This window comes from Pseudonaja textilis, chromosome Z (assembly GCF_049901715.1).
Source record: "Pseudonaja textilis isolate UNSWEBS1 chromosome Z, rPseTex1.2, whole genome shotgun sequence".
Classification (NCBI taxonomy): Eukaryota; Metazoa; Chordata; class Lepidosauria; order Squamata; family Elapidae; genus Pseudonaja; species Pseudonaja textilis.
This window is the reverse complement of record NC_142008.1, coordinates 78,681,798-78,704,182: the sequence shown is the minus strand read 5'-3', so window position 1 is coordinate 78,704,182 and position 22,385 is coordinate 78,681,798. Positions and strand designations below refer to the sequence as shown.

Below are 22,385 nucleotides of genomic sequence, written 5' to 3'. Positions count from 1 at the left end.
GGACGGGATTCCTGACAAATGCTGCAGGAACTTACCCAATTGACAATGTCCTCGTCTAGACCCGGCCACCACACGTGGCTGCGTGCTAATGCCTTCATTCTCACGATGCCGGGGTGTCCCTCGTGCAACGCCTCCAGGACTCGGAGTGCAGCAGCGAGGTCGGAATGACCACTCGAGTGCCCCACAGTAGACAACCCTGCAAACTGGACAGCTCCTGCATGCGAGTCTTAAAGGGTGTGAATTTGTTATCAACGTTGCCTCCCGGCCACCCCTCCTCACCCAGTCGAGCACCTGGGCGAGCGTTTGGTCTGCCTTGGTTTTAGCGGCGATGTCAAGGGCGGTGATGGCAGGTCCAACTGGGTGATTTCGAAAATGGCGTTGACAGGAGCTGGGTCTTCAGCCGGAGCGGGTAAGGGGGCAGCGACTGAGGGCGTCGGCGTGGGATAGAGTTTTGCCCGGGCGGTGAATAAGTTTGTATGAGTAGGCCGCTAGGAAAAGTGTCCACCTTGTCATCCTAGGGAAAGGACTTGAGGCGTCTGTTTGTCGCCGGCCAGTAGGCCCAGGAGGGCTTATGGTCGGTGACCAGTTCGAAGAAGTGGCCAAAAGGAATTCGAGTGAAACTTTTTCACGGCTGCAACAGCTGCTAGGGCTTCCTTGTCTATTTGGCTGTAATTTCGCTCCATGGCCGAGGCGTCCTGGAGAAAAAGCGATGGGGGCTTCGGCGCCATTGGGAGTCTGTGACTAAGGACCGCCCCAATTCCAAAAGGGATGCGTCTGCTGCCAGTACTAAAGGAAGGTTGGGGTCGAATGGATGAGCACTGCCTCTGATGTAAGCAGTGATTTGACGGCGTTAAACGCCTGGTCTTCTCTGTGCCCCCAGTGCCACGGTGACTTTTTGTCTAGTAATCTGTGTAGGGGTTCGGCTACTGAGGCTTTATGGGGCAAGAAGGATGCATAAAAGTTCAGCAGCCCCAAGAAAGCTTGTAGCTCCGTTTTGGAGGTTGGTGTGGGAGCTTCGTGGATTGCCCTAACCTTGGACTCCAGGGGTGAATGCCAGGCGTCAATTTTATAACCCAGAAAGTCCACCTGTCTAGTGGCAATGGCGCATTTTTCTTTTTTTTAACCTGAGGCCATGCTGTCTGAACCTCTCTAACACTGCTCGCACTCTCTGGAAGAGTTGGGGTCTGTCCTGGCCGAGACCAAGATGTCGTCCGAAGTAGGGTACTACACCAGGAGGCCCTGTAAAATCCACTCCATGAGGGATTGAAAAATACCTGGGGCAACACTTACGCCAAATTGGAGACGCTTGCATCGGAAGGCACCCTGTGGTGACGATGGTCTGAAGTTCCGCTGTTTGGTTATCAACAGGGAACTGCTGATATGCTTGAGACATGTCCAATTTAGCAAAATACTGCCCGGTTCGAATGTGTGCAATAAGTGCTGAATGACGGGCTGGGGTGGCGCTAACTTGTAAATATTTATTGATTGTTGTCTTGTAGTCCGAGCAAATTCTCAGGCTACCATCTTTTTTGAGGGTGTGACAATGGGCATCTCCCACTTGGCGAAATCTGTTGGCTCAATGACCCCTTGTTTTAGTAGTTTATCCAATTCAGCGTCTAGTTTTGGTCGAATAGCAAATGGAACTCTCACGTGGTTTTAATCTGATTGGGACTGCCTGGGGTCAACGGTGAGCGAGATGGGGGTTCCATTATAACACCCCAGCTCTTTGCTGAACACATCTGCGTAGTCAGCGAATAAGGAGTCAGTGTCTGAGGTTGAGACAGCATGGACTCCTGTTAGCCCTAGGCCGAGGTGGGGAAACCAATCGAGCCCCAATAAGGTGGGTAGATTGCCGTTAACTACCACTAGAGGTAGGTGGCCTTTAAAAGCTCTAAAACTGACAAAGAACTTGCCTCTACCGATCACGGGAATGGCCTTCCCCTGGTAGTCCTTCAGACCGAACTGGCATCTTTGAAGCCGGGTAGTAGATAGGCTGGGATGGAGTCTCTTGAGGGTGCTCCACGAGATTATTGAGAGCGCTGACCCTGTGTCCAACCTCCATGTGTACGCAGTTTACCTTCTAGAGAAACGGAGAGAGAAATTTTACTAACAGTGTGGCAAGTACGCCTGGCAAGGCGGTGCGTACGACAGTTTAATACTTGCCTCTGTGGTCCCGAGTGTGAGGACGGGGTCTGTGTGCAGCGCTTTGAGGGGCTTGGCAGACTCTCGCGATGTGCCCTCTCTTATGGCAGTTGTTGCAAGTGGCTCCTTTAAACTTGCAGGTGGCCCTTTGATGCGATCCCCACAGGCTAGGCACAGTGTGATGTGCTTGGGTGGACCGGTGTATTCTTGTTTGGCCCCTACCTGCGATCGTCTGTCGTTGGTGAGGCGGTGGGCGTCGTTTTCATCGTTGTGGGTTTCCTCCGCTTCCACCTCTTCGGAATGGACTGGGAACGATGCCAACTTGGCACTTGGGCCCTGAATTTCGGTGGCTGAGTTCGTTGCTAGCTCGGCTGCTAGGGCCTCCTCGACCGCTTGCGCGAGGTTGAGGTCTTTTTGCTAACAGGCGCCTCTGTAGGTTGAGATCCTTGACCCCACAAACTAATTGATCGAGGAGCATGTCCTCCAGGTATGTTCCAAACCCGCAGTGCAGGGCTGCTGTTCTGAGGGCGGCCATATATTGATTGATGGTCTCCTTACTTGATTGCTTCCTCATACGGGCGTGAACCTCCTGGCGATTTGTGAAGGCCTGGGAGCGTAGTGGTTAGTGAGGATCTCGAGCAACTCGGACCACGGAACGTTTTTAATTCTCTCGGCGCTACGAGTGCTGCGGCGGTATCGTAAACGGTGGCTCCGCAGTAGATTAGGAAATAGGATTTTTTCCGGTGCTCTCCCGCGTCCGCCAGGCCGACCGCATCGATGTAATGATTGAAGCGGTTCTTATACGATTCCCACTTCTCTTCGTCTGGTTTGAACGCCGGGAATACTGGGTTGGAACTCATGGTGCTTGAACGGCTGGGCTACCTGCGGAAAAAATCTCTCTGGGACTACGAGCGCTAGTGATATCAGCTCTGGAGAGGTTTTTTGCTACCCTCTCTTTCTCTCTCTGGGTTACCACGTTGGCTGCTAGCCGTTGGAGGTGTCTTGAATCGCGCCAAAAGTGGGCGTTAGTGACTTCCTACAGCGCTGTGCTGTGTTTCTACTGACTCGAAATTCAAATGACACCCGTTTGAATTTCGCGCCAATTGCAGAGCGGTTGCGGCTGCAGGCGCTTCACTTTCCCGTAAGCGGGGCTAACAAGCAGCTACAGACGCTTCTAACTTTTGAATCAGACCGCTTTCTCTGGCTGCGGATCAGCGTTTTGCTCTTTTTGATCGCTCGTTTTGTTGGCTGACCGCTCTCTCTGGCTGCGGATCAGCGTTTCCCTTATCGCCAGCCGATCGCTCTCTCTGGGCTGCGGATCGGTGGCTAGTGACTCAGCGGTTGCAAGGTGCTTCTGGTAGCCATCCCATCCTCGTCGCCAGTGTTAAGTTTGAGCAATGAGAGGCTGACCAGAGCATGAGTGCAACAATACTTTATTTTACAATAAAGGGCTGACCGTGCTTGCCAAACCTGGAACTGGCTCGCAGCAATCAGCAACTGGTTGGGTCCCGCAGCCTGCTTTTATAGCTGGCTGCTGGGGAGGACCAACCAATGGGAATGGGGGAAATAACGCCCACGTAAGTGAGTGGACCTGAGTGAGAACTCCTTGAGTCCTCAGGACATAACATGTGCCATCAGTGCTCTAGATGAGTCTAGAGAGCATGGTCCTTCAGGGTTCTGCTATATGCCATTGTGGCTGATTACTTTGCCTGTACTGAATGACACAGTACAGCAAGGCAGTGACTGGCAATAAGGAGAGCTGATTTTAGGAGAACATTGTTTTGTGTCAACTCAAGGATGGGTGGAGATCCCTTTAATGAGTGGGATGGCCCAAAGTTTGTTAGGTTGGTAGGAAACTATTTTGAGGAAAATTCTGGGGCTTTTCTCAGCTTTTGCTACTTATATTGTCATTCATGCCCTATTACCGTGATGGTGAACCTATGGCACGTGTACCACAAGTAGCACGCAGAGCCGTTTGTGCCGGCACGCGAGCCGCAGGCAAACCTACCTGTGCGCACGCCTCACAGCTGATTTTTCAGCTGGTTTGAGGTCTTTTTTGGCCTCCCAGAGGCTTGAAAAAACCCTCTGCAGACTTTGCAGGCCGAATAATAGGCCGGTTGTGTCATTTCCTGTAATACTGGAAGTGATGAAACAGGTCTATTATTTGGCCTGCAAAGCCTGCAGAGGCCCTCTGGGAGGCCGAAAAAGGCCTCAAACTGGCCGAAAATCAGCTGTGAGGCACAGTGCAGGTAAGCGGGTAGGGGGGATTGTGCATGCATGTGCAGGGGGTCAGGGTGCATTGCCTTCTGAGTGCTGGTACATGAGTGTGCAAGCGTGCACAAAATTTTTGGCACAGGATCCCCAAAAGGTTAGCCACCACTGCCCTATTATATGATTGTGGACATAACATCTATAATATTTGAATACCCGTTCTTAATTAAATCTATTTCCACATAATGACAAGATGGAATGTTAAAATTAAAAAACACATTTCTTATTCTTTTTTTATTTCTAAGACTTTCAGAAATGATTGTACCAAAATGTATAATCCAGGATTACAATTTCTTTCTTTTTTTAAATTTTGCTATCATTCAAAAATAGGAAACTGATAAAGGGTTGATGTAATTCTAATGATTGGTTCAGTGAAATTTCTTCCTTGCACACATGGCATTCTTTCAGTTGGAATAATTATGAGTATTGTATATAGTTTATCATCTTACTCATGCTCTTTTTCCAACAAAATGCCCCTCATCTATACAGATCTTCCCAAAGGTAGCTTATGCAATATTAAACTATGTTTTCTCTAATGTGCAACAAAATATAAAATTGCCTTTCAGTTCTTCTCATTTATACTAAATTGGAATACATCCCCCTCTCTCCCCCCTCTCTGTATGTGTATGTATGTATAACACACACAGGTGGGGTGAGAGATATGAGCCCAGAAAACTACTATAAAGGAAAAAAACAGCTCAGAAATCATTAACTGTAATGTAGTTTGTGAGTATTTTTTGTTTAGCATATTTTTCAATGTTTAGTGCAAAGTCTTTATTTTAGAATTCGTTGTTGTTAATTGCGAAGTCGTGTCTGACCCATTGCAACCCCATGGACAACATCCTTCAGGCCTTCCTGCCCTCTACCATCCCCTGGAGTCCATTTAAGCTCACTCCGATTGCTTCAGTGACTCGATCCAGCTACTCATTCTCTGCTGTCCCCTTCTTCTTTTGCCCTCAATCATTCCCAGCATTAATCTCTTCTCCAGTAAGTCCTTCCTTCTCATTAGGTGACCAAAGTATTTGAGTTTCATCTTCAGGATCTGGCCTTCTAAAGAGCAGTCAGGGTTTATTTCCTCTAGGACTGACCAGTTTGATTGCCTAGCAGTCCAAGGGATTCACAGGAATTTTCTCCAGCACCATAGTTCAAAGGCCTCAGTTCTTCAGCGCTCAGCCTTCCTTATGTACAACTTTCACAGCCATACATTGCACTGAGTTAATTATAGAATAGTCATCCTTGAAAGACAGTAGTTTGTCTAATTTGATATTAAATATGCACAAGCTTCTAAATTAAACTAAATACTTTTGGCATATAATTTTGTTAAAATATTATTTAAATTAATTAGTTTCCTATTAGGGAGCTTATGCTGGGTCCTCAATTTTGAAAATTGGAATAACAATACAACCTGCTAAACAGCCAAGAAATTCACAAAGATAACTTCACAAGGATAATTTCAAAATTAGAGATTAGACATCTTCACCTTTGAGATTTAGTTAATAGCATTGTAACTGGGCCAAGAGAATTGCCAAATTAATCATGGGAACAAAGTCTGTTTGAAAGACAAAAATTCTTCCAATAAATAAATTCAGGGGAGGGGGGAGAAATGGAGGGAGGGAGGAAGAGAGAGATATATATGCTTCGTTATGTTTCCATCTGCAATTCAGTCAAAAGTTCATCATAATCAATGAAAACTTTATGTTACAGAATAATGACTATTTTTCAGTGCAAGTAGAAGACTTGACTATTTTTACTTATGCATTTGCAACTTAAGAACTTATTCTTCAAATATTCTTCAATTTTTCCATGATTTCCAGCAAGTTTAATGTGGAGTGACATTTATATGTACCTGTCTCTATTACAAAGGCTGCTAATATATTTTACTAGCACTGTTGGTGTAATATTTCTTGGTCTCAGTTGAGCCTTTCAGGTGTTGGCTGTCATTTCTTGGACTTAAGAGTTCTTCTGAGACATCTCTAAAGAACAAGATCATATTTCTTGATCTGTAGGTAAGATTATTATGCCAAGCAGCATTTCTGTTACTCTGATTCTGGATCTGGAAAGAAGAGCAGCTTCAGCAATTACAAAATAACAAAAATTGTTCAAGCAGATACTGTAGCATTTTGCTATAATCACTTTACTATCATTTCTGCTAACAGTTGAGGAACAAAAAGTTAAGTCTCAATTCATATGTACTATAGGAAGCTTGATGGCTAGAAAATCCCTTTTGTTTTTTTTCTTTGCCTGTTTACATATTTTATTTGAAATGTTTAAAATATATATTTAAAAATAAATCTTAAGTTAAATAATTATACGACAATTATTAAAGAATATTACTTGACATGGAACACCTGAGGAATTACTGGACACTCTGACATACACCATTTTTAGTTAATGGCTTCACAATTATCCATCTGAAAAACATACTGAAATGAACTCATCAAAACCAAACATTTGGTTCAAGATTTCTTTTCTCCTCTACTCCTGAATGTTTGATATAGCATTGGAGGCTTTGCAGGTGGACAGTTTGGGTCCATGGACTTCTCCACTGACTTATTGGTGAGAAGCCAGCAGGAAGTTGCTCCACCTAATGAACATGGGATTGGGTTAACAATAACAAAAGGACTGCAGGTATTGCTATTAAGTGGTGTGTGGTCAAACTTTATAATTATATTGCTTAGTGTCAGATAGAAATTCCAGTTATAGGTAGTTCTTGACATACAATGGTAAATTCCATTTACCATGTCAAGAATTATCTATAATTTCAATTTGTGTTTTGGAATTGGCAGTTTAATTTCTGAATGTTACTTTGAGGTAGTTCAAACTAGAAAACCAAATTCTGAATACAATTACTACATTTATTATAAACTTACAGTAACAGAATCTTGCAAGTCTGAATATATTTTCTCCTCTCTGCCTTTATCTTTATAGAACTAGGGACAGTCAAGTCTGAGAGAGTTTCTCAAATTACCTTTTTGCTCCGGACTTAAATTTCTTTTATCAGAATGTGGCCTTAATTGTGTCTCTTCCTCATGTTTTTCAAAGTTATCCCTACTGCCTATTGCAGCATAGCAGAGAGCCATTTCTTGGTTTTTTTTTCTGATTTGTTTTTTTTTTAAATAAATACTTAGTATTCATGTGAAAAAAATTAGCACTGTCCATCTTTTCAGAATTGCAAATATAAATCTTCTTAACTGTCAAAAGCTATTTCTTGAAGAAAAATTATAGCTACTTTGTGTTTCTTTTGTTTTAGTTTATTTTATTAATCACATTAAATATATATTTGATATTGTCTCTGTAATGGAATGGGTGGATAATCTTGAGGGATGAGGGCAAGAGATGTTGCCTAGAAAGCATTCAGACAGTAGAGATAGGTGCCCACAATGGCTCTATATCGGGTGGGATTCAAATTTTTAACAACTGGTTCTGTGGGTGTGGCTTGGTGGTCATGTGACTGGGTGGACATGGCTTGGTGGTCATGTTATTGGCTGGGTGTGGCCAACTCAATATCACTCACATCGAGGCATGTATCTCCTCACCTGGCCTCTCATGACTGTGGGGATGCTGTAACAGTCGTAAGTGTGAAAAGGGGTCATAAGTCACTTTTTTCAGTGGCACTGTAACTTTGAATGGTCACTCCACACAAGCAAAGTACCAGCAAAGGAGGGGGAAAAAACTCCAGTTCCAGAGACAGGAAGTCTAGTCCTGCCACGAATGTAATAAGGGTTAACAGAGAGGCAGTTTCTGTAAACAACACCAGAATGTTTCCTTCCTGCCTTCCTTACAGGATTAGGCCAGTAATTTCTTCTAACAACCGGTTCTCCGAACTGCTTAGAACAGGCTTGTCCAACCTGCGGCCCAAGGGCCGCATGCGGCCCAGGTCACCTTGTAATGCGGCCCAGTGCCCACCCCAACCTTCATGCCAGAGCCAGTGAGGAGGAGGAGGAGAAGCAGGCGCGAGGCAGGGCGAGGCGAGCGCCAGGCCAAGCAGCAACAGAAAAAGCAGGCGCCATCAGAGCACCACCTCCTGCTGTTGCCACCACCGCCATCGCCGCCGCTTCTGCCCCCGCCGCTTCTGCCCCTGCTGCCACTTCTGCCCCTGCCATCGCTACCGCTTCTGCCCCTGCTGCTGCCGCTTCTGCCCCCGCCGCCTCCGCTTCTGCCCCCGCCACCGCTGCTGCTTCTGCCCCCGCCGCCACTGCCCCCACCGCTGCTTCTGCCCCCACCGCTGCTGCTTCTGCCTTCCAGTCCTGCCTCATCCAGCCGGACCATTTGCAGGAGGAGAGGTAAGCGCGAGGCGGGCGAGTCCCCCCTGCAAAATTTGGCTGGAAAATAAACCATGATAAAAAAACCGTGATAAAAAATAAATAATTTTTAATAAATAATTAATAATAAAAACATCTCACTAACTTCATTTCCAAATAAATTTAATATGTTAACTATGTTTTCTATGGGTTTTTGGATGATCAGGTATCATTACTGTTATTTTATTTTATGTGCGGCCCAAACCAAATTTTCATCTTCTAATGTGGCCCAGGGAAGGTGAAATGTTGGACACCCCTGGCTTAGAATGTTAACAACTGGTTCTAGCGAATAGATGCAAACTGGTAGAATTCCACCCCTGCTCTATATTCGGAAGTAGGAACTTAGGAAGAATCTCCCTTAATTGTTCAGGCAATTAGAAATAAAGTGGACTTGCATATAGTCTTACAGCCTTATAAGACCTGCATATTCAGACTTGCATAGAGCCATACTATAATGTGAAGTGTTTATAATGCCTTTGTAAGAAAACACCCAGAATAGTGTGTCTGGTTTTGGTTGCTATAATATAAAAAAGATGTTGAGGCTAGGAATATAAAAAAAGATGTTGAAACTGGTAAAATTCTGCAAAAGATAATCAGCAACAAATCTGCAAACACCTAGAAGCAAACCAAGTTATAACCAGAAGCCATCATAGGTTTGTCAGAAACAAATTATGCCAAACAAATCTTATTATTTGACAAAGTGATGTAAGTAGTGAATCAGCAAATTGGTGTGCTTATGCATACCCCCTTTAAGGACCACTTGGGAATGGGGTGAGGTCCATGGTAGACAGTGAGGTTGAAGCTGTGAGGGGTTGAGGTAGGGCGTTCCAGGCATTGACCACTCTGTTGCTGAAGTCATATTTTCTGCAATCAAGTTTGGATCAGTTTACCTTGAGTTTGTATCAGTTGTTTGTCCATGTATTATTGTGATTAAGGCTGAAGAAGTCATTGACATGTCAGACATTGTAACATTGTACAATTTTGTGTACTATGCTTAGATTGGACCGCAAGCAGCACAGTTCTAGATTGTCCAGACCCAAAATTTCGAGCCTGGAGACCTAGGAAATTCTATTGTGAATGGAGGAATAGAGTACTTTTCTCAAGAAATACCTCTGAACCTGCTCAATTGTGGTAATGTCTGATATACAGTGCAGGTTCCAGGCGGATGAGCTGTAATTGGTCTGGCAAAGGTTTTGTATGCCCTAGTTAACAATTCAATGTTGCCAGACAATAAGCTTAAAGCCTTTTTGGCTATGCTATTATCTGGGGCTTAGATCGTTTGAAATAAATACTCCTAGGTCCTCAACAGAATGAGGGTTCTCTACAAGATTGTTTCTGTTCTGATTTTTTTTGCCAATATGTAGGACAGAGCATTTGTTAATTGAAATTTGGAGTTGCCAATTGTGCGACCATTCTGACACATAGGTCAAGGTTGCTTTGTAGGGCAGCAGCATTGTTGATGGTGTTAAATAATTTTATTTCATCAGCGAAGAGGTCACAGCTGCTTTTAATGTTGTCACATAGGTCACTGATGTAAAGCAGGAAGGGCGTGGGTCCTAAGACACTGTCTTGGAGGACACCACTATTAACTGGAGCTGGATTTGATAGGGCCTTCCCTATTTTGACCATTTGTTGCCTGTTTGACAGGAACATGGCTATCCACTTGTGCAGGGTCCAGAGATGCCATAAGAACTAAGTTTCAGCACTAGTTTGTCATGCACCACTGAATCAAAAGCTTTGCTGAAGTCTTTGTAAATTGCATCTATTGTTTACCCTTGTCTAGATGTGTGGCCCAAATATTTCTACAGTGTAGGAGTTGCAGATTACAGGACAAACTTTTCCTGAAACCAAACTGCTTATTAGAAAGTAGGTTGTTTGTTTCTAAATGTACAGTGATGGATTGGTTTATAATTGATTCCATGACTTTACAGGTGATGCAACACAGTGAGATTGGTCTGTAATTTTCTACCAGACTAGGGTCTCCCTTTTTAAAAATAGGCACGACCGTGGCTAATGATCCTAAGTTGGGCAGGGAGCTGGTTCTGAAAGATACCTGTTGACAAAGACTGAATTGTCTATTATTAAAGAGGTTGGCCTTTACAGCTTCATTGTTACAGTCTTCCCCATTAGGCCCTTTTAGGGTGGGATAGATTTTGAGTCTTTAAGTTTTGCATTAATGAAATTTTAGAAGGCTGGTGAAACTCTGCTGTCGCTTCTGGCGGCTTTGTAGGGTGGACAGGTACTTTTGCTTCCAACTGTTCCAAGAGGTGTTGGCAAGCTGTTGGAATGGATGTTGTGAAAACATCTGCCTGGGTTGGGGCCTCCAGCCAATCGCCACAGACCATTCCTGAGATTCCCCATCCTAGGTCTGTTTTGAAGGCATATGGGGAGCCTCTCGGGTCTCTGACTACTTCAATCAAGCTGAAGCGTCAGGGGCATCTACTCCCAGCTAATGTCCGATTCTTTGCATAACTGACTTCATAGTGTAAAAGAATAGTGATCTTTCATCTCATAACGAAGGAGCAAGGGGGTGAGGCAGCAGCATGCTGCTGGGGTCCAGGCAAGAGTAAAGGAACCTCCCCCAGCCCAACCAAGGATCAATTTAGTGACCAATCAGGGTTACAGATGTGACCACATGACATGAACTACATTTCCCAGGATGCATTAACTACATTTACCATGTGGCATTTCCTTATGGGGGCAGCTCCTAATTCTAACTTAACTAACTCAATTCCCATTACCTATATACTGTCTGGACAGCACAGGGACTGTCAGAACCTGATTGAACTGTTTGCAAATGTCTCAGCATAGCTATGCAACTTTCTCCTAATCTATTAAATATTCAATTGTTCTCTCTTATAGTAGAATGTTAGAATTTGAGCTCTTTGAATGAGGAGTTTGACATGATTTGAAAGTACAGTTATTTCAGGAACTAGTAAGAATCTGTCGAAGCAGGAGCAGATAAACAAAGGGCCCAGTGAACAAAATGTTTTGTTTGCTGTTATACCAGTGATTGCTTCTTGGATAATCAAATGCATAACAGTTCTAAATGACGTTTTTAATCTGAAGCTTGCATGCATGCTTGTTTGGCTTATTGCACTGCCCACTAATACTTCTTGGGTGGAATGCAATTCCAGAAGATTATGGTCTGCTGCAAGGTCTAGCAGGAAAATTATTACGGCAGGAAAATGGTTATGGAAAAGAAGGAATCATGGTAGATTTATCCTCTGTGATAAAAATGAGTTTGATGAATTTAAAAATATAAAAATTTGTATGGAAACTTTGTAAGTGGCAAAAACTGAGATTGGTTATCTTTCTGATAATTTATGTAGTATTTTAAATATAACTTCAGAATCAAATTAATCTGCTTTATTTTGATGAAACCCTCACTTTTGTAACTTTTATAAGGGAACCCATATTTAAGAAACTTGGATTTCTATACAAGATGATAATAAGCATTGAGCAATGAATAAAGCCAGGCAGTTTGAAAATAGGTGTAGAATAACTAGAATGACATCTTATCATAAATGTTAAATTCGATAGATTGGCTTGCATTTTCAAAATTAATGCAAATATTCAGGATTCCTACATTCTCTGTAGCACTATAAAGTTATTGTTTGCATTATTATATTGTGGGCTTTCCCCTTTTGTTTTACCAAATTGAATACAAGTAGTCCTCACTTAATTGGGACTGGAATTTGCATTGCTAAGTGACACAGTTATAAAGTATATTACATGACCGTTCCACTTAGCAACAGAAATTTTGGAATTTCCAGTTGTCATTGTTAAGGGAATTACTGTGATCAATTAAGCAGGACATCATATAATCACCATTTGTAACCCCCTACCAGCATCCCCATTGATTTTGTTTGTATGAATCCAGCAAAGATGATTGAGAATTGCTAATCACAACACTGTAGGATGCTATAATATTGTAACTACAAGGACTAGTCATAACTACCACTCCTTCAGCACCTTTTAAAGTTTGAATTATTGTTGCTGAAGATTGGTTTAACAGGTTTAACAACCACCTGTAAGAGCCTTTCTTTCCAACTGCAAATTGTCAACAGAGTTCTCACAACTGTTTCTTTGCTAAAGTTAACACTATTAAAATTGCTGAAAAAAATTACCTAAACATTTTATATGTATGCACACATGCAACGTAGTATCTATTTTTTTTTGTAGGTGTCATATCACAAACCAGTACTAAAATCTTTGGAAGCTGGGGTGTGAAGATCCTGAGACATAAAAAAGACTTCTCATTAGTAATAGTTCTGGCTACCAAAGTTTATTTCCATGCCAGAACAGGTGATCTTTCCACTTGTGCAAAGGGAACAATGTCTTAGGAACATAAATAAGGCAAATGTGGTCACTATTGTCTTTTTTTCTTTTTTCAGGCAAAAAATTAAGAGGCGTGCTCCCCAACCACCAAAAAGGCCTCCCATTGCACATGACGTTAATGAACATAAAGTAATCCCAACCCTAGGAATGTGGTCAGATCAAAATATCTTAACTATGAAGGGAAATTTGATTAAAACTGTAGTGGACATTCTGATAGTTTTTCCGGATGGAGAAGAACAGGAAAAAGCTGTATGTGGGAGGTAAGGTTTTTAATACCTGAAACAAATAATACTGTCCACAACTTTTAAAAATTCCATGATAAAGACATCTGTAATCTCACATATGTAACACCTAGAAGTAAACAAGGTTACAACCAGTAGCCAACCTGGGTTTATCAAAAAGGATCATTCCAAACAAATCTTATTTCATTCTTCAATAAAATACCCAATTAGTAGATCAATTAGAATAGTATACTTAGATTTCAGTAAAGCATTTCATAAAGTAGACATCGCACTACCTCTTGGCAAGCTAGTAAAATGTAAAAGGTGGCTGACAAACTGCCCTCAACATTGTCTTCAATGGAACTACATCCACATGGATGGAAATAAGCATTGGGATACACCAAACTTCCATTTTAGGCCCAGTACTCTTCAATATCTTTATAAATAATCTATATGAAGGAATTGAAGGGGAACTCATCACCTTTGCAGATGATATTAAGCTAGCAGGGATAGTCAACAGTCCAGAAGAAAAGTTCAAGATCCAAAAGGATTTTGGCATAATTAACTCACATGAATTTCTAGTAGCCCTTTAATAAGCCTTAACAAGACCATATTTGGAATACTGCAACCAGTTCTGGTCACCATAATATAAAAAAGATATCAAGGCACTGGAAAGAGTGCAGAGAAGAGCAACAAAAATGATTTGGAGGCTGGAGGTTTTAACGTATGAAGAATGGTTACAGGAATTGGATATGTCGAGTCTAATGAAAAAAAGGACCAGGAGTGGCATAATAGCATTGTTCCAATATTTGACGAGGTCCTACAAAGATGAGGGGTATTTTCAAACTATTTTCAAAGCACAAAAAAGGAAGACAGAAACAATGATCTTCAAAACTAACCAAGTAGAGAAGCAACCCATACTCAAGGAGAACTTTTCTAACAGTGAGAGCAATAAACCAATCCAATAGCTTGCATTCAGAAGTGAGGGTGCTCCATCACTGGAGACTTTTGAACAGAGACTAGGTAATAGCATTTAGACTTATATACCTTTTCACAGTACTTTAGAGCCCTCTCTAAGTGGTTTACAGAATCAGCCTACTGCTTCCAGCAATCTGGGGCAGTTGGACTACAAGACTTCTGAGGTCCCTTCCAATTCTATTATTCTATGTTCTGAGTAAATTTCTGGGGAAATAGCTAACATTTTAGATAAGATTCAGAAGGTCATTGGCAGCTATAAGCATTGGGCCCTATCTAACAAGGTTCAATGATAAGAAAAACAGTAAGTATAAGTAATATAAAAAGTTGAGGTTGTAGTTGTATTAGTATTTTACTGTGTTGGAAAAAGTTGGAAGTCAACACATTTTTCTTCTGTCCTTTTTTTCTACCATCTTTTTTATTTATTTTATTTATTTGTCAATTGCTTGCAAGATAATAGGTATAAGTAAAAACATAGTTATGGATACATATAAGAAAAAATATATAAAAGAAACAACAGGACAGGGATGGTAGCACGTTGGTGCACTTATGCACACTCCCTACAGACCTCTTAGGAAAGGGGTGAGGTCAATAGTAGGCAGTTTTTGGGGTTTGGGGAAGAAACCACAGAGTCAGGTAGAGTATTCAGACATTGACCACTCTGTTGCTGAAGTTGTATTTCCTGCAATCAAGTTTGGTGCGATTAACCTTGAGTTTGTATCTATTGTTTGCTCTTGTGTTGTCTTGCACTCCCCCTTTAAAATTTTTTATTTTAATATAATTTATGCTATAATAAACCTTAATGAATTTTTAAAATCAAAATAAGTCTAATTTATTTCCTGAAGATTTTATTTAGAGAAGCAATGATATTTAATGATAATTGATAAATCATCTCCTTGGTTAATAAATATTTCCTATTGATTCAGCCCTTCACAACAGTCCCCATTTCTCATGTGCTTTTGGGAAAATTAATTGCCTACCCTTCTGTAAAATGCAGATATATAAAAGATTTTGGACATTTATATTTTCCATGTATTTTTTTGAAAAAGCATTTACGGCTTTTCAAAATAATGACTTGATATTTTTTGTTGTGATGTAAGTTGTATAGGTATTTATTGTAAAATATTCAACAAAAGCCTACAGTTAATCCTAGTTTATAATTGGCCTTGTCATGAATAACCTTCAGCATTTTTTCTTCCAGCAAACCTGTGATGGATCTGTTCGTAGAATTATGCAGTCAGTACCACTTAAACCCAGCCCATTATACTTTTGAGTTGCAGTCTGGGAAGACCCAACAATCTGTGAATTACAAGCCAAACACTTTGATAGGGACATTAGATGTACAGAAGATACTTCTAAAATTGAAGGTTCCCGAAGAAAAAAAAATTAAGCGGCCTCCACCAAAGATTCCTGAGGTAAAAGCATTTTCTTATGATGTATTTTCTTGCGTTATGTCCAAGAGAAGGGGATTGTCACCTCACTATGCTGGATGATTTTAGTATTGCTGATACAATCCATCAAGTATCACAAGGATAGGGATTATTGACCAAATACATAAGGATCTAGGACATCCTTATTTTCTATGACAACTAAATATGGTATTTTAGTAAATGTAATTTCTCTTCAGTTTCCTTTCTCGTTATTTTTTTTCAGTGCTATATAAGAATATTGCACTTATCATTTCTGTTTATGCATATATCTATGCAGAATCTTATAGCGTTAAAATGAAATGAAGGTACAGTGCACATTTATATTTTAGTTTTCTCATCCAGTTTAAATGATCTATTTTAATTGGATTTGAATTATATTAACAAAGTATTATGCTTGGACATCTTGGTTATTTTTGAATTGCTTTTCCCTAGAGAACGGTGAGACTGGTAGTAAATTATTTGAAGACACAAAAGACAGTAGTTCGAGTGAATCCTGAAGTTCCTCTTCAGAGTATAATCCCAATCATTTGTGAAAAGTGTGAAGTTAGTCAGGAAAGCATTGTTCTCTTAAGAGATACTTTCACTGGCGAAAAATTGGAATTGACAAAGTCATTGAATGACCTAGGGATAAAGGAGCTTTATGCCTGGAACAATCAAAAAGGTAAGTCATGATCTATGTTAAATTATCATAGGAAACTACTGTAGATATTAATGCTTATAAATTGGGACATCCATTTTGGAGGTGGCTTGTAGATCAGTAGAACTCACTTTCAGTCTTTCTATACGTTGGTTCTTTTTATCCACTTTAATATTAATTTTAAAGTTTTAATTTTTAATGCTCTATGTTTTTATGTTTTAATCCTGTAATTGTTGTATTTTGTTATATGTGGTATTAGAAGCTGCCTAGAGTTCCTTGATAATGAGATGGGCAGTATACAAATTGAATGAATGAATGATACTGTTACATACATTGTGGATCTCCTCTTCATGCCATTTAAAAACAACATGAAGTTGCTAGGGCACGTCATGTCTTGGTTCAGGATGCAGTATTCTAAGGACACCCAATGCTATATAACACAACAGAACTTTTATTATGGTCAGTGTCTAATCCAAAAACCCTGCATTCAACTTTGTATTACTAGCCAAGGATGCTGTTGAAGTCCTGGCCTTATGGGTCTGAATGAAATCAAACAAGATAGGGTCACTGCTTGTCCATGGTGAATCTTGCCTCAGTTTTGTTTCTCACTATATTTTAATCATATATTTTTAAAGAATAAAGGAAATAGATAAAAAGCACCTGGGTAACTCTTAAAAGAGATGATAAAAGAAGCAATACAAAAACCAAGTGATCAGCTGCATTTTTTTCTCCTGCAGGAAGGTTATCCTTCTGTAATGAAAGGGCCCTTTTAATATCAACTCTCTAGTACAATTGAGCAAAGCACTTTGATAGTAGCCATTATAAATGCCCTGTAATGCTTTAGCTATATTAGTTAAATAACTAGCTGGGTGCTTTTTGATTACACAACTTCTTAAATCTGGATGTTTATAAACCATACATCTGTCCATATCACTTATTTCAGAAATATTTTTCAATTATACAATTTACTTTGCATTTCACATTGAAATCAGGCCACTGTATATCCTACTACTCTTAAGCTACCTATAAAATCTTTATTTCATTTAAGACAATGGTATAAAAATATTAGAACTGATCCTAATGAAAAAAATGAATTGATTTAAGCTTTAAAAAGAAAGAAAAGAAGGGAGCTAGATTTATATTTCTATTAACCTGCACGTCTCTAATATTAAGGCAATACGTAAAATATGCAGAGGAAATCTTTATATTAAATCTCATCTCTGTATCATTTATAAAGAGTAATTATCCGAATAAATACAAACTTAAGAAACATATATCAGATGAGCAGTGGTTTTTGCCTTGAAAGTTTTAATTGCTACTGCAACATAATATCTGCCAGGGTCTTACAAAGTTTTACTTCATTGGCATTTTTTTCAACTTTTCCATATTATATTGAGTTTGGCCTTCTTACTTTCAAGAAGTCTGGAAGAAATGCCAAGGCATTTACATAATTGTAACTTGTTCACTGTTAATTTTAACTATTTTTCACTTACGAATATCTGAACTGGTAAAATATTCAACTAGTTTTGTTGTATGATAATTAACAATCCCTCTCATAGTAATCTGTCATAGAATATAATGAGAAACAAAAACTTCTTTTTGCTTCTAGTGACATAACAGTTATATCATCAAAACCCAGAATGCCCATCAAAAGCTTATAAAATAATTTCAAAGTGAAATTACTTAGTAAGCATTTGAATTGAATTGAATTGAATTGACATTACTCAATCGCTGAACAAATTGAATCATCTACATTAATAGGTGCAGCAACAAGTATTTAACTGTACAAGTATCTTCAGGTTTATTCCACAAAGTGTTTAAAATAAATGAAAACCATATATGACCCTTTATAAAAAACAATGGTGCTGTATAAAACAATATATTGTAGAGGCAGGTACTGATCAATCTTTATCAACTTTTATGAAATTTGGTGGAACCTTAACACAACTTGGATCCTTTTCTGATCTTTATTTGGCCATTTAAGCATTAACTTCTGAAGTAATTATTTGGATCTGTGATTGATAATGTTCCTATATCCCCTATAAGTGCAGAAGTGTTGGGGATAGGGTAAGAAAACTAGAACTAGTTTTCTAGTAGAACTAGTTCTCTAGTTCTTTAGTAGCTAGAACTCTACCACTCAAAAAATTAAATTCAGTTGAGTTTTTCTTTTCCTAAAAACTCAGTTTAATGAGTTTAATGGTGTAAAGGCATAGTTACAAGAAAGAAGCCTGTTCTTACTTTACGAAATAAAACTTTCCCAATAAAATCTGGCCTACCCTCTATTGTCTTTGAAGGAGGGAATGCTTAAGGCTTTCACCTCACAAAAGAGGTAGGAGTCTGACAATATATCATCTTAGAAGTTGCCCCCATACTCTGAAATAGGTGCCTTCTAAGATATGGGTTAGCCCTAAACATCTGGTCTTGTCTAAGATGCTTTATCTCTTATTATTATTCAGTATGTTTAGGCTTTGATGGTAGAAAGACTGTCTTTACCTTTTTGGCTGGTGGTGGTGGTATTTTTATAGTAAACCTTAGAAAATAGGCAATATATTAAAATCTTGTATAAGTAAATAAATCAATATATTGCATAGTTTCATAGCGTTACTTCCCTGTCATTGCAGCTCTTCCATCAAAAATTCATTCTGAACCTATTTTGAGCTATAGAGGTACTGTAAAATCTACTTGGAGATAAATTTGCCTTTTAGCTTTTGTTTTGTATGTTTTGATATTAATATTATATTTATTATCTCTGGAATCATAATGAATTTTAGCAAACAGTAGAAAACTTTGTTTTTAATAAAACAAAAGTTTTATTAGCATGAAAGTAAACTGCAGGTGTCAGTTTAATCTGTAACATGCATGGTAACTAATAGCAAATTTAATAGTATTCATAGCCATAGAACATAATTATCTGTAGTTGAATGCCTGTAAACAAGGGCTTGGATTATTTGCAATTCTTTGTATGAATTGCTAATGATTATTGTTTGTGCATACTTTGCATTTGTTTTACTTTTATTATCAATCTTTGTAAACATTTTTTTCCTTCCATTCAGTTGTGTCAGATTCTTGGAGCCTGTCTGGACTAGCCCCTGCAGTTTTCTTGGCAAGGTTTTACAGAAGTGGTTTTCCATTGCTTCCTTCCTAGGGCTAGGAGAAAGTGATTGGCCTAAGGCACAGCTGGCTTTGTGCCTTAAGGCAGGAATAGAACTTACAGTTTCCTATTATTTTAGCCAGGGGTCTTCAAACTTGACAGCTTTAAGACTTATGGACTTCAACTCCCAGAATTCCTTTTCCAGTCATGTAAGCTCAGGAATTCTGGGAGTTGAAGTCCGCAAGTCTTAAAGTTGCCAAGTTTGGAGACCTCTGTTTTAGCCTGATGCTTTAACCACCATACCACCATACCATGGCTCTATTGTAATATTAATTTATACATAACAATTATTGTATCATAGTTATTTTTAAGCCTTTAAGACCAAAGCTTTCATTAACTATACAAAATGGGCAATCCACAGCTATGAGCCACCTTTCTCTGCTAGCAATCTATTGGATCCAAGTCACTCGTGGAAACAGTGGAGACAAATATTTCGGCCTTTATGGGAGCTTTAGGAATTCCCTTTATGGGGACCTTTGAGGAAATGGATGCATTAATAGATGCATTCAGTTATTTAAAGGTTAAAGCAGACCTATCTTGACGAGTTAGGCAAGAAACTGCAAGAATTGACTTCCAAGGGCACAAATTCTTAAATATGTTGGTTTATTGTAGAAAACGCAGAAAAGCCATTAGTGAGAATCTAAGCAATTGATATGTATTATTAAATACAACTTTTATTTATTATGAAATCAATATTTTGCTTTGGCAATGTATTAATCTGATACCAGATTAATCAAGTGTAACACTTCAATTTTTCACACCTTCATATGAACACATTTTGACATTCTAGTCTCTGATCTGTCTGTCTGTCCATCCATCCATCCATCCATCCATCCATCCATCCATCCATCCATCAACTCATCCACCTATCTGTCCAATGTAGTATTTTAGTCTGAAACACCTCATTTGTGAATTTTCCATAGAATATGTCAAGTATAGACAATATAAATTATCTATCGCTATCTATTTGCAGATACTAGCTAAATTTTTGTGTGATATTTGTTGTGTAAAATGATGCAGATTCCAGAAAATAGTATCTATTATTATTATTTGTACAAAATAGGGAGGAGTATATTAGACAAGTTTTGATTAGGCAAGCTAAAAGAAGAATGGGCAGTTGATAGTAAAGAAGCAATAATAGAAGGAGTGGTAACAATTGTCTATACAAAATTGCCAAGTGGTATTCTTTGGGATAAATTGTCCTGTTGTCTTATTTCCTAACTTAAAATCTGTTATACTGCTTGTGTTTAAAAAATATCAGCAGTACACTGCATAATTAACCAGTTAGATCACACAATTCTGTTCCATTCAGATTCAAACCATCATATTCAGAATAGCCAACAATTGTTTGATTGATTGAAAATATAATAAAAGATCATGTAAAAAGAATGAGCAGGATGAGCTTTCATTAGAGTTTAACAGTGTTTTACACATTTATGCTTGTTTTTGATTGTAAATAAAATTGTATTTGTTATGTCATGTTTAAAGAGTCTAATAGAATCTATACTCACAGACAGATACAAAGACAGAAAGTTTTAATATAAATAAATAAAACTTGGTTGAAATCTAAAATAAGTGACTTTAGTGAATCCCATATGACTTTTTCTCTCTCATGAGAATAATAAAAGTTCTTTTTAATATATATTTGTGTCCTCCATGGAGTAGAGGTTTCTTATTTCAGTTTTCAAATAGATAAGCTATTCTATGAAAATGTCATTTGAGCTGGATTGGAATAGTCATTGTGACTTGTGCATTTAACAGAAACAAAAATATCAACTGGTTGGGACACACCAGTAAAAGAAAAGAAAGGATTTCTTGGATTTTTTAGGACAAGTCTGAAGAACAAGGTAAATACTATATTTGTTTATTTGGCTAATGATTCCTACTTATCTCTGTATGTTTTGTCTTGTAGCTTGTATTTAGGGTGTTGCTAAAGTAACTCTTTATTGCATCTTTGTCACAATTAAATATTGACCAAGGATATCTATTAATAACCCAAAATTGTAACCCACAATCCAATGCTGCAGATAGCTATAGATTCATTGGGTTATAGTAATTTTTTCAGCTATCCCTCATGCCATGGTGGTGCAATGGTTGGAATGAATATAAATATTGCAGGCAAACTCTGCCTGCAGCCTGGAATTTGATCCTGATGCAGTTTAAGGTTGACCCAGCCTTCCATCTTCCGAGGTTGGTAAAATGAGGTCTGGATGGTTGGAGGCAAGATGTTGACATTGTAAACCAAATAATACTGTAAAGCACTGTGGAGTGGTATATAAGTCTAAATGCTGTTGCTATTGCTTGATAGAGCTATAATTTTTACTGTGCCTAATACATTGCATTTACTGAGACATTAGATTTTTAAAAAATCAAAGTATTTTTAGTAAATGATTCTGTGAATATCAAATTAAAGTATGGCAGCTATACAACAGTCTAAGATCATGTTTCAATTTTTGAACTACATATTCAACAGCAAACAATCTTAATCTGAACATTCTCACATTATGTAAGTCTCAATGGCAAATGAAAAAATGGAACATGAGCTGCTACCCCTCTGAAGAACTATATAAAAAGGAAGTCTGTGTTTTCATTTTAAGAAATGTAGATATGATTTTAGGAACATTTCTTAAAATATTAGTTGTTTCCTAAGCATTGTACATATGATGTATATTATGCAGGTCAGATATATATGTGCAGGTCAGATATAGTACAGTCAGCGCTTGAATTACAACCATTCATTTAGTGACCATTCAGAGTTACCAGCAGTACTGGAAAAAGGTGATTTATGACTATTTTTTATATGACTATTGCAGCATCCGCATGGTCACATGTTCAAAATTCGGACACTTGGCATCTGGCTCACATTTATGACAATGACAGTGTCCTGCGGTTATGGAATCACTTTTTGTGACTTTC

At 39.0% G+C, this 22,385-nt stretch overlaps 1 protein-coding gene across 1 annotated transcript in view; it reads left to right on the top strand.

Moving 5' to 3' along the window:
* Positions 1 to 22,385, top strand: part of COBL (cordon-bleu WH2 repeat protein) — a 109,200-nt gene that overhangs the window by 14,555 nt on the left and 72,260 nt on the right. Inside the window, 5 exon segments of the mRNA XM_026702343.2 lie at positions 13,112 to 13,315; positions 15,453 to 15,666; positions 16,114 to 16,342; positions 18,940 to 18,984; positions 21,231 to 21,316. Coding sequence (XP_026558128.2) covers positions 13,112 to 13,315; positions 15,453 to 15,666; positions 16,114 to 16,342; positions 18,940 to 18,984; positions 21,231 to 21,316 — 778 coding nt within the window.